Below are 15,044 nucleotides of genomic sequence, written 5' to 3' on the forward strand. Positions count from 1 at the left end.
CGTTCAGTGGTTATTCTCCAAAATGGCGCTACGGTGATGCGGAGAGACACAGAGGAGACGAATTGTTCAATAAAGTCGTTATTTTTGTTTTCTTCGCGTACAAAAAGTATTCTCGTCGCTTCATAACGTTACGGTTGAACCACTAATGGCAGATGGACTATTCTGATGATGTCTTTCATACTTTTCTGGACCTTGACAGTGTAATTTACTAGGCAGTCAATGGGACAGTCACAACCTCCCGGTTTTCATCCAAAATATCTTAAATTGTGTTCCGAAGACGAACTAAGCTTTTATGGGTTTGGAACGACATGGGGGCAAGTGATTAATGACAAAAATTTCATTTTGGGGTGGAGTATCCCTTTAACAACCAATAAATCCCAAAATTCAGATCTCGCACCACCACAATTGTTGCAGACCCATCAAGACACCTACAAAGTTCTTGACGACGGCTTTAAAGTTGAGTATTAAATAACCGCTGGCATGAAAATAAATGTAGCGAAGGTTCAGCGCTCCTTCACACAGACATTACCCAGAAGCCCCCTATCTTGTCAGCCATAACTCTCGGTAACCAGGAGCACCTTCTACAGCAAAGGGCCATTCATTTAGCTGAAACAGACCACGACACCTCACTAATACTCTTGCCTTTTACAAGCCCCTCTCACACACACATACTCAAACCCTATCTGCGTTCATCCAGGGCCGGTCTGAAATGGGGCTGTATTTCAACCCCCACAGAGGTGTTGTACATGTTTGTGTGTGTGTGGGTGCATGTGGGGCCTAAGAGGGGCCTGTCTCTGTAATGGTCACAGGTAATGGAAGGCCCAACAGGGCCACTAAGACTGTGCACTAAGATTGTTCTAGACCTCGGAGGAAACATATATCCACCTGGCAACAGGGCAGCATGCTATGAATTCGTGTTCGAGTGTGTGCGCTCACGTGTGCGGGCAGATCTAATCAAGGGCTAATAACAGCACAGAAGTCGTCGTTGGCCCTCGTAAATCAATGTGCAAAATAATTGCTAATACACTGGTTATCGATTAGCGTTGGGGCCACTCATTTTCGGAGGCTATGGCTACGAACTAACAAAGTGACAAGGGTAAAGTGTTATTTCTCTGCTGCGCAGACAGCTGGGCTGTGCAGAGGACTGAGGCAGGCAGTAATTCTTAATTGACACCTGTCAGGATAATGACTGCAGTCCCAGCTGCTCCGGGAGAATTTCTCCCCATTCCTGTTCATCTGTCAGCTCTAATACCTTTCTGAGCACCACTCCTTTCTTCTATCGCTCGCTCCCTTCTTTTTTATTTTTTCACTTCTTCCTTTTTTTCCTTACTTTCTGCACTTTTGAACATCACTGCTTTCTCACAAAACCCTCAGTTTCGCAGTCTTGTTCCCGAGGCCCTTTCTTGGAGTTAAATGTGTCATTTTCTGATATAAAAATGACATGCCACTTTCACATGCGGAGCAAATAAGCTATCATAACACTGGGTCTCATTCACCAAGTGTGCATAAAATCTGCATTTAAACATTTTGGTTCACCAGTTAACTTTTGGACAAAAACATTTTTTAAATGTACAAAATATCTAGGTGTTTTTGGCAGAAAATTTCTGTGAGAAGTTCTCCTGTGTGTACAAATTTAAAATAATCCATTAAAATGGAATTATTAAAATGCAATTATTAGTGAATGAAACTGATGAATGATGTACTTTGTTTGTTTGAGCATCCCGAATATCCCAAACAAACGTTGGGAGGCTGGACTCGTTTTTTTCTGACCAATGACAGAAGGGGAAGTGTTTTAAAAACTTGTTTGAAAACAGTCAATATTTTTGCAATTTTGTTTACTTTACCTTATGACCTTAAACAAAACAACGTACGACTTTGTTTACGAAAATAAGGCAAAGGGATCTGCAGACAAACCTGCAAAGTGTGCTTTCTCTCTTTCATCTGTCTTTAGCTGGTCTTTTGTGTTCAGACAGGCAGGATATTTTGAGTTGAGATTACAGTGGTTGATGGGAGGAGGAACAGTGAGTCCCAGGACGTGACTTCCCCGAGTTTGAGAGGGCTTCATGGGTGTTTACTTAACATCATCAAAGAGCTTCCTTTCATTTCATGCTCATCTGTCAAAATGAATGTTGCTAAATATGAATGTATGACCGCAAGGCTTGATCCTTAGTACGCCAGGCCGTTCTTGATAAAATGATGTCAACCACTGAAATATCACAATAACTAAGCTATCTATAAAAATACACAACTAATCAGATAATGTCACAAACAGCATCATCCTGTTCGCAACGCCACACACTCCTCAGATCCTACAACACAAACATCAAAGCTCAATCTCCTGCTGGCCCGTTGTAAACATCAGCACAGATCTGTTGGCCGAGCCATTTGTGTTTTATCTGATGAGGATGTATAAGGCACACCATGAGGAAAACGGCATACTGGGATGAGAAAACTCAGCCGAGCCTCTAACAACACCCCATCCTTCCTGTGAGCCAGGGACAAAAAACAAGGGAAAGCAGCAACAGATGAGTGTAGGGCAGGACAGAGAGAAGGCAGACGTGGGCTCCCCTGGGTACACGTTGACCTCCGTGTACTCCTCTAGCTTGGAGACTCCCGTTGCTGGGTCATGACTTGAGCTTTTCTCTCTTTTGTCTTTCTTCCCCCTCCCTCTCATCTTACTGACTCACTGTGGACTAAATTAGCTGAGAAATGAAACATGGGGGATCAAAACAGACAGGACGAAGAGAGAGAGAGAGAGAGAGAGAGAGAGAGAGAGAGAGAGAGAAAACACAGCTGGCCCTTTTGATAGTTTTGAGTTCCCATAATGCTACAGTACCTCTAATCCAAACCTCCTCTGGTGACACGCTAGCTTTTTCTGGTCCTCTGTGTGCTCGTTTTTCAGCATCTATCAGCAGACGCACTAGCTTTTTTCACGCACAAACACACGTCTGGAAGTATTCTTAATTTTAGACTTTACAAAAACTTGCGGAAACCAGATAACTCCCAAATGTGACTAAGCTCATTAAAACCGCAGAGCACTGTTTACCGCAGACTGTGTACCGTCACACTTGGCTCATGCAAAGTCTCAACATATTTTCATTTTGATCCACTCTTCCCATAAAACCTGTCATCGATCTTCATTAATCAAACTCAACCTCCACGATCTCGGACAAGGGGAACGGCAAGCTCAGGACTCAGAATAACTGGACACACTTTGATTTCCTATAGGCCACTGGCTTGATCCCCAAATGCAAATTAAACTATTAGTTGTAAGTGGTGGGTCCCAACATGAATATTGACTAAATGGGTCAATGTCACCTGTTAATGACATGAGAGTGGATGAGTCTACCCTCCAGCGAAGCCAACCCAAGGTGAGCCCAGATGTCATGCTGCATTCGCACATCTTTTGGATAGATTTTTTTTTTGCTAGCATGAAAACAGGCATTAAAGAAAACGAAACAGATAGAACATGACATCTAAATGTACCCCTAGAGATTTATTTCTATAACTTGTGCCGTACACGCAAAACAAATGATGGCCGTCAACTCCTATCTCTTAATACAAATACATCCCAAATTGAGAAATTATCATTCAGAATATTTCACATTTCTCACCTGATATGAGAATGAATATGGAGAGGCACCACGCTTTTTTAACAGACTAGAACAAAACCTCCACATCGTTAATACAATATAATAAATCTGTGTAAAAGAAAAAAAGGGATTAACCACATACTCTTGCTACAAAAACATATAAATCACACTTGAGCTGTAACAGCCCTGCACATGAAATAATCTGTAAATTCAGCTCTCAAAGCTGACTGATTTGTATGTAACACTGCACTGAAAGACTTAAGCAAAGCGAGCCGCTCAACAGCACTCAAATTCTGACAGTATTTTCAGATTTCGAGAGCATGGTGGTGCGATTATTGTCAGCAGGAGCACGGTGTGTTGGTACACTCAGAGCTCGAACGGCAGTGCAACCAATGACACAGAACAGTGGTGCGTCCATCAGCACTGAGACAGAATGATGGCGTGTTTGCTGAGCGCCGGGCTTGATTGGCTAACGCAGGGGCCGTTCTGATTGGTTGCCTCAAATGCTTTCTGGGCCCAGCAGTGCGGTTAAGAGCCTGGATTACTGAGGTCATTAGGCAGCATTGCCACGGTGACGTGATTAGTCAGGTAGCAAAGTCCATTTGTCACCTGCACCAGAAAATTGAGTTAATTCAGCACTACAGGCTAAAGGGACTGTATAATATCAACTTGATTACATCAAGGCAGCTGCAGACCTGACACTTCGCCGAATTTGTCAGCTTTAATCGTTAGAGCCTGTCACAAATCCATCAGGAGCTCAGATAATTAGGGTTCCTCCCTAATGAAGCCAGCAGAGGAACCTTTACCTTTATGTCGGATAATTAAGAAGCCTCTGGTGCCGAGGACAGAATGCGTTTTAATGACTCCCTGTGCTGGTTCCTCCCTCCTCACGTTTTATTTTCTTTTTCTTTCGAGTGTGTTTGTGTGTGGCTGTTTTTTTGTGTGTGAATATTTTCACAAATGTGAATAGAATTCAATTAAGTAAATGTAAAAAGAGAATTATCTAAGAGGTAAAATCATAAAAAGTGAAACTGAAGGAAAATAACAGAAAAAAATATCGCAAACCACCTCATGGCAGTGTTTATGCCCCGGCTAACCAGAGGACAGAGGTCCGTGGAAAGGACGCAAACCGAGCGTGTCTCTATCTGCGTGGGAGGTTGTGAAAACACAAAACCAAATGAAACCTGGAGCAGCGGAGAGATGCCGCATTCATCGCCGAGTCCTCCCCTGGCTCCTCTCCTCTCTGCTAGAGCTCAAACTCACAGACTCAGTCTGTGCTCTACGTGGGAGGCCCGTGTCTATTTCAGAGAAAAGCAAGCAAATAAATACAAATGACTGCAGCAGCCCAACACAGAGAGGGCCACTCCGATCCCACTGCACCAAAACGACCTGAGCCCACAGCCAACGCATGTAAATCACTCAGAGCAAACAATGGCAATGATAGCAACCAAATCGAGGCAAAGTCATCCGTTAAAAGAGGTGGAGCATAACGGAAGAGTAGAGCGTTGGTAGAAGCGCTTTTAGCGCAGAGCACAACATTTAAAAAAATACTAAAGGCATCTTAAATGATTTGGAAGAAGTTTTAGTAAAAACAAATCACCTTGTCAAGTTAAGCGGTTTTTCTTTTTATTCCCTCAATCAATAATTCCTAACATTTTTATTTTGATGGAGAGGGGAAAGTGTCAGGCTATGGGAAAAACGGAAACAATGTGCCTGCCAACTTTTGAATGACCATTAAAGCAAATGATGAACATGCCTGTCAGAATAGAGAAAATTAAATCAATATTCAGCTGAGGTGGAGGGGGCTGATGGCTTGTTTTTGTGGAGGAGCTGCCAGGTCAGATTACCAGGCGCCATCTCACCTCTGTGAGCTTTCGAACTCCCCATGTCAGTCTCGCCATACAGCCAGGGAGACTAAATAATCCCTTCAAAACGCCATTTCCCTCCGCTGAACAGAAAGGTAAATGTAAAATAAAGGAATAATAAATGTTATTTAGTGCAAAGGAATGAAACCTCATTTATGTATTGCACTTGTTAGTCGACCTCAGTTACAGCAGTGTGTCTGGTATGTCGGCTGTTCCCTCATCAGACAAATATCAGGGCCTAATTCTGCAGATCTGTAACTGTGCTGACGCTTGAAGTTGAAAGAGAGCCTTCATTCGGGAGAGAATGGACCTGTTAGTCACAGAGATTAAATGAGAAAAAAAAACTAAGGAACAAAAAAAAGAGGAAAAAAGAAAGCCAAAATGACTAAGTAGAACTCCCTTAGTACAATACAACAAAAATTGTTTCAAATATATGGCTATTTTATGTTTAATCACCCCAAAAGAAATCCAACAGTGTTCATCACAAATCAGAGGTTCGCTCTCTTGCTCTTCATGGAAGATTAATTAAAAGCTGAAACCAGCTCTCTCTTGTAACATCAAAGAGCACAGGTACATTTCGCATGAATAAATTGAGTTGAGAGAAAAACAGATCTTAGTACAGAGGCCTTGCTCAGTGACATCTATCAGGGAAGAGATGTTCTCTCTGCTACATTTTGTGCTCTCGACACGCCCCAGCAATCCCTTATCCCCCTTTTCTCTCCCTCTCTTTGAACGACGAAAAAAAGGAGTGTATAACCCTGCCGAAAACTTCTTTCCTTTCTCTATTTTCCTGCACGACGGGGGCAAAAGTTGTCCTTTGAGTGGCTGCGGCCGCACGGCGCATGCGTGTTTCCATGGTGAATGATTTACTGATGTTTATCAGGAATGAATAGATCAAAGGCGGCCACATGACAGGCGATCAATCAAGCATCAAATCAAGGATGGCAATCCGAATCTAAATAGACGAACTGGAGCACTTTGAAACTACATTTTCACTCGAATATATAGGCCACGGTGGAAGTTTTAATTTGGCACAACTTCAAAAAAGTTACTCACGCGTTCTTTTTTTACGAGCAAATCGAATGCATTCTGATGGAAATTACATTTGTTTTAACATTCTTTGAAAGTTAAAAAAGAAACGAAAAAAAAAAAATTTAGATTACGCATTTCAAACAACAATAATTAAGTGCAAGTAATTTTATGTGTTTTGTTTTTTTCCTCCCTATGCACTATTATTAGTAAACAAACCATGCATGCACTGCTTACCTGAAGATCGCCTCGGCGCTTGCTGCTTTCTCCGCGGCATGCTGTCGTCCTACCCTCCACTTGACTTCTCATACAGAATCAAAATGCCAGTGACGGAGAAAAAGAATTAATTTCAAAAAATGTAATAAAGCATGTATTAACGCGCTCCTCTTCTCTTCAGTCTGTTTTTTTAATTCCTCCTCTTTAAAGTCACTTTGAGCCGATGCAAAGTCTAAGAGGGGTCAATAGGTCTTGAGAGGTTGTAGATGTTTTTACAGACTAAAAGCGTCTGTAAATAAAAAAAAGTAGGTGTATCTGGCCGACACGTTTAATAATTATAAGTCATAGCATGATTGCCAAGAGCTCAGTAATATCTCCCCGTCCATGTCTAACGGTGCAGAATCACACAGGGGGAGGGGGGGGAGGAAACCCCGCTTCCTTAGGTTCTCCTTAGATTACGGCAATAGTTTGTAGCAAAACGGAAGAAACTTCCAGTCATGGAGAGCCCGTCCAACAGTATTTCCGTCCTCTCGTTCGGTGAAAAGCCTAAAAACGGGACAAAACCAAGGGAAGAGACAGGCAGACAGGAGACAGTTAATGTCAGTCACAAATGGGGCTCGAGCTCAGTGCGCATTTTCAACGGACTAAATTCCCCACGCGCGCAGTGGAGTCTCTGCTCGTGCTCCTCCCGATATTCACCAAACACACTGTCCGTCCATGCTCAGGGAAACATATGGACAGTTGATTCGGGCGAGCGTGATGCGTTTACTACAGAGCGATATATAAACACAAAAACTACAAACACACTCGCAACGAACGTGAACTAAATACTCTTTAAAAAAAACTCCAGGGAGCGAAACGGCGTTCTTGGTCTCGCGGCTCTTCGCTGAAATATGTATCGCGCGTTCAGGATGCATGAGCGGTTCAGACAGTCTCAACTGATAGACAGACACATCGAGTTGCCTTTCCTGCCTTTCTCTCTTTACTCCACCCCTCCGGAGCGTCACTCTGACAGTGAAAACCCACCTGTCAATCTTTTTAATTGTTCTGTTTTCTCCCTCCCCACAAAACAGGAGCGTTTGAAAGACAACGAACTGCCTTTTTGGAGAAGACATCACTTGTTTGGATGTTGTTCATTCACATGAATATACTCAGTATGCGGTCTTATAAAAAACAACAACAGTGGTATTAAAAATTAACTATGGTTGTACTACTGTTCTTGTAGTTATGCAGTGTTCTCGGCGTCATCGTGAAAATAAAATAAGTTTCACGTCACGCGCAAACATTCAAACGCATAAAGGAGGGGGAGTCCGCTGTAAACATTTCATTTCATTTCATTTCCATGCATATAACAACATATTTACATGCATATAACAACATTTCTTTAATCCTTTCACTGTCTTTTTTTCCTTTTTGCCAGTTTTGTTTATGTCTCGCGCACGTTTGCCGGGGCCAACAACACTGCGAACTATTCCAACGCTAAAAGGAAATTATTTGCGACCTTTTTTCCATCGCCGAAAAAAAGACAGTTGGAAGTTACAGATTGATTCGTTACACCTTACTAGGAAGTGAACACTTTGCACGGGAAGGGGAGGGACTCCTGGAACAAGTTGAGTATGACCGTATCAAGCCTCTCTACAACGCTTACACATTACTTATTCATCAATTGCAAAACATCCACAAATTAAATAACGAGTCCACGGCGTTAGACATTTCGGATCCCATTAGGTTAAGACCCGTAATAAATCCACCGCATATCTGCTCTTCCGTAGCTACTTTGTTGACACCGGTGAACCTGGCTGGCACCTCCCAAAATCACACTTAAATCTCAACTTTGTTTTTGTCTTTATACCAGCGTTGACGCAATGTCCACTCTTTCTGTAAGTTGGCGAGTGGGTGGGTGCGGTTTTTTTTAAGTCGCTCGGAAGGGGAACGCGAGAAATCCGAGTGATTTTTTGAGGTGGCCTTGGCTCGCTCCGGTCGCCTGATGTTTCTAACGGATTTTAAGGTTCTTCGTCGCGCGGGGATTCTGCTGCGATTTCAGAGGATCATTCAGCGAGAGCTTCGCCTTGCATATCGCATCCCGGTGAGTGTACACATTTGTTAGTATAGTGTAAATGTACGAACAAGCCAGGCTAGGATATAACACACCATCACCACCGCCGCCAAAGCGTTGATATTTCTGCACGCGACGTTTAAATCATGTCCTTACCTTTGACGGTGCTGCGCATCCTTGAGCTATTGCCAGTTGCAATCTAACTGATCATTTATGCTGTACGCCTGTCGGTAGGGGCTAATAATGTGGAAATATGTCCAAGTTCCGCCCCAACATCTGTCCATCTATCCATCCTCGCGACTACCTCGATCAGCCTGTCGCTGTTGATGGCTCTTACGTCACCAATCTCCCATCAGAAACTCATCGGGCTCCAAGAAGCCGAGATTTCTCCCGCTGTAGGGCAGGAGCATCGCTGGGTTAAAATGCCACCGTTTTCCGAGATTATCGCGTGTTAAACAGCAGATCTCTCTCGGTCTCGGTGCAAGACAACGGCACAATGATAAGTAGCTTGTCATTTTCAAATAAACGTGCGATTTCTGTGTATTTTCTAACAATCCAATTCTTTTCAACTTTTGTTAAATTGAATTTTTATAACACTGATATTAATAATGAATAGTATATTTATTATTCTTATTATTATTGCCGTGAAAAAAAATCACATTTAAAAACATTCGAGTAAGAAGCTCTTCTGTTCTTCCACTTTTCTTAAACCGTTGCTCACTGTGCAACTGTCCCATTGAATTTCATTTGCATTCTCCAGAAATTAATGCTTTGTGGTGTGTTTTTTTTTTTCTTCGTGTTATTCATATCACTGTGCATTATTAAGTCTATCCTAACAGACTTTAAAGTCAGTGACTTTTTTTTCTTTTTTTGCTTGGAGCAGTTCTTGAGGAGTTCATTGTCTTTGAGAAATATTTTTGGGTATTTAGCAGATGAAGTTACTTTCAAGGTGTTAGTGTGCACTTAAAAGGCATTTAATGCTTTATATAACAGTGCCTGTGTGAAACATGTATTAAGCAACAACAATAACAATATGAATTTACAAATCCCCAAAATAATTATTACATATTACATATATATCTTGTTCATTTGTAACAGTAATTTGACTGTAACATTAACACTGTAATGTAAAGTGTAAACAAAAAACACGCATTAAAAAAAAATCCATGCTGGGTTTCTTATCGTTCACCAAACCCAGACAGAGTGTCTTGGCATAGTGAATTATCCACAGCTGTGCTCATTGTATGCTGATGAACTGCTACAAGCCTGTAGAAATAATTTTAGATTAATAGATATACAAATAGTTACAGTATTTTTATTGATGTGTTAGAGAATGAAAAATACGTAAAACAAACCGTTATTTATGCACTTTGTATTTTATTAATATGTGCCAGCACAAATCAGCGGCAATGCAAATTTTGGTAGTGAGCATTAGTTAGTGTTGACAGTTCAGTGTATGCTTGTGTGTGTATGTGTTTTATGTGTTTTGGGAATGGTTATCCATATATAATATATAAATGTTTGTGTGTACCTATCATTGTATTCAGTGTAGTACATCTTATTCTTTTGTAAAAGGCCATGCTTGAAGGTAAGCCATGCAAGCACAAGCATAAACCTCAAGATGCAATGCCAACACACTTTGAAAGGTTCTTGTAGAGCCTGAACTGTGCCATTTTCAGCTCTACAGTCCTAGTTAAATCTCTAATAGGAGAAATGTTCATGTTTGTCTTTCCTGCGTACGTTCTGTAGTTTCTTATTAAATGAATGACTCGAGATGATTGAAAAAATGAGAGCATTTAAGCATCAGTGAATTGTTAAAAAAAGGGTCCTTCAATGTAAGTCCTCACCCACAACATGCATTTATAAGTAATACATATTTACATTTTTAATGTATCAATTTAATGTATTTTAAGAGAGCAGCATCACACTGAGGGATTATATACTTTATGCCTTTTATGGCGTTATATGATGTTTTAAACTGATTCTCTGTCACTGTTTTTATGTGTGGATACTTTATAATGACTGACAGCAAATGGATTTGGTTCATCTCCCTTATGCTATGAAAAATAACCTCAGATTTATACGCTTTCCGTCTGATCGGCTATTTACTGTAGATGTTAAGATGGCCCTATTTGCATTAAAATGCCAGGACATGCTATAATGCACATTATATGTTGTAGAAATTCTTCATGTTTTAATATTACTTAAAGTATCGCAGACGGATGTTACAAGACTGGAACTAAAAAAGCGAGGGAGATTTGAGGTGATAAGTCTTTGAAGTAGTTTTTTATATATGTAGCATGTCATATCACATCAGCAAATTATGATCCAAATTGCTCGCACGCTACACGAGGCGGAATGCCGTCATACGTGTCCACAGAAACGTATGGTGAGATCTGAAGGTTTATATACAATAACATAGCATGCTGTCACTGCTGTATTTTTAAATAGAGAAACTCTATAGCCTGTCAATGATAATGTTTTTGTTTTTGACAAAAAAGGTGTTATATATATATATATATATATATGCATGTCAATGGTGATGTAAACAGTCTATGGAGCCAAATAAAAGCACATTTACAAGCAATGATAACAATTTCCAAAAAAAAATCTAACACAAAAAACTAACACATCTTATGCAAATATGTGTATGTCAAGTAATGTTTTGTTTTTTTAATAATTATGTATTTCACAAAATCAGCAGGCAACATAAACACCAATTACAAGATACTGCATTTTTCAGCAACATATCTCCCCCGTGGGGTTACAGAAATAGCTTTGTGACTCTTGTGAAAAAGTATTCTAACATTGCATTTGACTCAGATGTATTGATTATGTTTCCAAAATGTTGTTCTTGTCTTGTAGGTGATGTTGCCATTCTCCAAAAAGGACAATATTGCAGGTCAGAGGTCTGCAACACTTGTGTTTATAATAATTTAATATAATTATTTTTTTTGTAAAGCTGTACACTGTTCACAATTGTACATGAAACCATCCAGTTATTGATAGCGATGACCGTTTGGGTATTAATCTCAGTACTGCTAAAATTATAACTGTGCACTTAAACGCGGCAACCCAAATAGTAGTAATAATACACCACATCGGCTGTGCGGTGTAACCTTACGTCTGTGGTCATGATCAAAGCCATTTCACATGCCACCACTGCAATTATGTTTATTAAAACTAATATTACAACATCTCTGCATTCACTTTTATGAAATGTATACAGTATTACACTTATAAGTCTCGATCGCTGGGTCAGCTGTTGTTGCTACTGATTCTTGAGCTTTTTGTTATATTGCTAATAATGACCTTTTTTTTCACAATTCACAATTATATTTTTACTATTTAAATAATTGTTCATTTTAGTGTTTGAAATAAAATAGAAACAATTTGCTGATTCATTTATTTGCTGTTTTTATGTATACAATCATGCAAATAAAGCATAGTGGACAAAGTTATGGCGTCTTTGGTATCATTTGGAATTATATATGAAATGTATTTTTTATTAATTCATGAAAAGATGATGGTATAAAAAAAAAAATAAAAAAAAAAAGAGTGAGCAAGTTTTATATTACTCAAGTCAGAAATCTATTTTATCACATTTATTCCTTCATAGGGATTTTTTCTTTTGTCATGAAAGCAGGAGACACTTCTCACACTGAAGAGATTTGAAGCTCTTGATAAAAACTATTTTATACAATATAAAAACTTCCACCTTCAATCAACGACTGGGTCAAATGAATTTTGTACAGTCACTGACAGGCAAAAACTAAGAATATATAATACAAAAAATAATAAAGAGAAGGCTTTTACTGGGAAGAATATCTTGAAATCCATCAGATAAAGCAGGGTAATTAAAATGTCACCTTTCTCTGGAGGAAGGAGGCCCATCACACAGCTTTACGTAACTCATTACTTTTGTACTTTCAGTAAATGCTGATCACAAAACTTATTTGACTTGAGAATCTGACATGTGGTGGAATCCCTCTATTTTAGTCTTTTGCCCCCTTCAAATAATAGAGAAAAATGTGTTTTTGGCTTGATTGACAATTCATGAAAAATAATGACTTTTGAGAAATGTGATTTAGGGATTCATTTTTTTTAATAGTTTGAAATGTTTATTCATTGTAAACTAAGAAAATCCTATTGCTATACAGCTAAATGCATTAAAGTGTTTTAAAGTTTAAATGCAACCCAAACAGATTGTCTGTATATATTTAGTTGCACAACAGGGATCTGAAATGAAAACAATCTTAAATAGATGTAGTTTTATTCATACAGTATATGTATGTATGCAACAAGTCATGCACATGAAAATCAATGACTGATACGTGTTAGGAACGACTGGATCAGTATGTAGTTGGACCTTTCAGGTTTTTCCAAGCAGATTTTCATGCTCTGTGTGAATGCGTCTGGTTATTACCTCATAAACGTCTCTTCCTGCTCCGCTGCACCTCCACGCTCAGGAGGGGCTTCCATTCCTCGATCCTCCCCTCCAAACCCTGTGCGTTTCAGCAGGAGTTAAGTGACACATTTCACATTTCAAAATACCATCCTCCAACATGAGTCCCGCTGCCTGCCATACCACCTCTTTTGTTTTCTTTGACACATGCGGTCTTCTTCCAATTAGCATTTTTCAGCCATTAAAGAGGAGAGAGGAGTGCTGAAATGTTTTCCCGTTTCACAGAAGCTCGGAAAGAGAGTGGCCAGAAAGCATGGTGCAGATAAACTCCCAGAGTTATATTTAAGCATATAGGATTACTGGAAATATCTCTCAGCGTTTTATTGACTGGATGAATTGTTATTAAAAGTGAAAGAAACAGTGCAAAGATCGAGATGAGAAATGAAAGCTACACACCGTGATTTATATTCGGTTTTAAAAAGGATATTTCTTGTCATTAAATAATAAAGCAGCGCAGTTCTGTCGGTTTTTATTTATTTATTTGTTTGTTTGCTTTCAGGTCTTATTTTAATGCTGAAAAAGGTGAAGATGGTGAACAATTTCGAACGATACCGGAATGAAAAAAGGAAACATTTGGTTCTTTCATTCTTCCGCACCGTAATTATTAAGATGTAACTGTTTTCGATCAAAGATATGCATGAGGCGCCTTTGATAATGTATAGTTTTTAAGAGAAACAAAATAGGATGTTTTTTTTTTTTGCTTCAGTCAAACTCGTAGCCTGAGGGTTTCAGTTAGAGAGAGATCTCTCCTCACTACTGATGCAACAAAGAGAAAAACAGCCCCCTAAAGCTGCTCCGAGTGCTCTACTTCTGACGCTTAGTGGAAATGTGTTTGTTTTTATAAAAGATCTAAAAGCATTAATAAGAACAACAATAAATGTTTTCCTCTTTTCTCCATTGACCAGCTAAAATATCCCATACGATGCCAAACTGTTATATGATAACAAGGCATTCAAATGGATGTTTTTTTGTTTTGTTTTTGTTTTTACTAGAAAGACACGGGGGAAACTATCTTTAGAGTCTTACTAAAATGATATGATAAATACAACCAGAAAAATGTGCCTAGCGAACGCAGCCAAATCCTGCCATTTGTGTTTATTTTAGTAGATATGTCTGCCTATCAAAACACAACTCAGTAGTCAGGAGGTGTTTATATAGGGGCTTTTGGTTTATGTAACACTAAGGAGGCTCCGTACGCACCATTTCAGTCCACCCATCTCCCACTCTGAACGTCCCTTCACTCTCTTAGGCAGAAATACTTTGATTCACACAAACGGCTCTATAGAGTTTCACTGCCTTTGATCGGGGTGTTGAACCAGGCCAGGTTTTCCGGCCCTACGTTGTCCCTCCACACCCTGGCAGGAGCCTGAACGCCACCCCTGTCTTCCCAAAAGCCTCGGCTGGCTCTGGCTGGCCTCTGCAGCGGCATCGACTGACGACGCCAGCCTCAAAGCTATATCAGCAAATCAGACGTATACGGACCTGCTCCACCCCAAAACTACCCTGCAAACGTTCACACGAAGCACATCTTTCTCAATAAGAGCTTTTTTTGTTCCTCAAATACTGGCCAGGTCACAAGCCCGAGATTTTCCTACATTTTTCTCTTTCTTCGAGGTCTCGTCAACTGAAATTCTCCTTCATTCATTCCTGCTTTAATACAAATACACACACATATACAGAAGTTTCATGCCCATTTCAAGGCACTTCAGATTTGTAAGCAATATACTGTAAAGGCAAGTAAAAAAAAAAGAATAATAATAAATATAAAAAATATATAAATATTATATATTAAATATAACACGCTGTATGTATGTATATAT

General features: G+C 39.7%; 1 protein-coding gene across 1 annotated transcript in view; it reads right to left on the bottom strand.

Annotated features, from left to right (window-relative positions):
* The window catches only part of LOC107739558 (teashirt homolog 1-like), a 38,431-nt gene extending 30,829 nt beyond the window's left edge, over positions 1 to 7,602 (bottom strand). Inside the window, exon 1 of the mRNA XM_016551714.1 lies at positions 6,725 to 7,602. Within this exon, the coding sequence (XP_016407200.1) occupies positions 6,725 to 6,764 (40 nt within the window). The 5' untranslated portion in view covers positions 6,765 to 7,602. The remainder of the gene's footprint in view (positions 1 to 6,724) is intronic.
* Positions 7,603 to 15,044: the final 7,442 nt, after the last annotated feature.

This window comes from Sinocyclocheilus rhinocerous, unplaced genomic scaffold (assembly GCF_001515625.1).
Source record: "Sinocyclocheilus rhinocerous isolate Xijiao unplaced genomic scaffold, SAMN03320098_v1.1 scaffold314, whole genome shotgun sequence".
Taxonomy (NCBI): Eukaryota; Metazoa; Chordata; class Actinopteri; order Cypriniformes; family Cyprinidae; genus Sinocyclocheilus; species Sinocyclocheilus rhinocerous.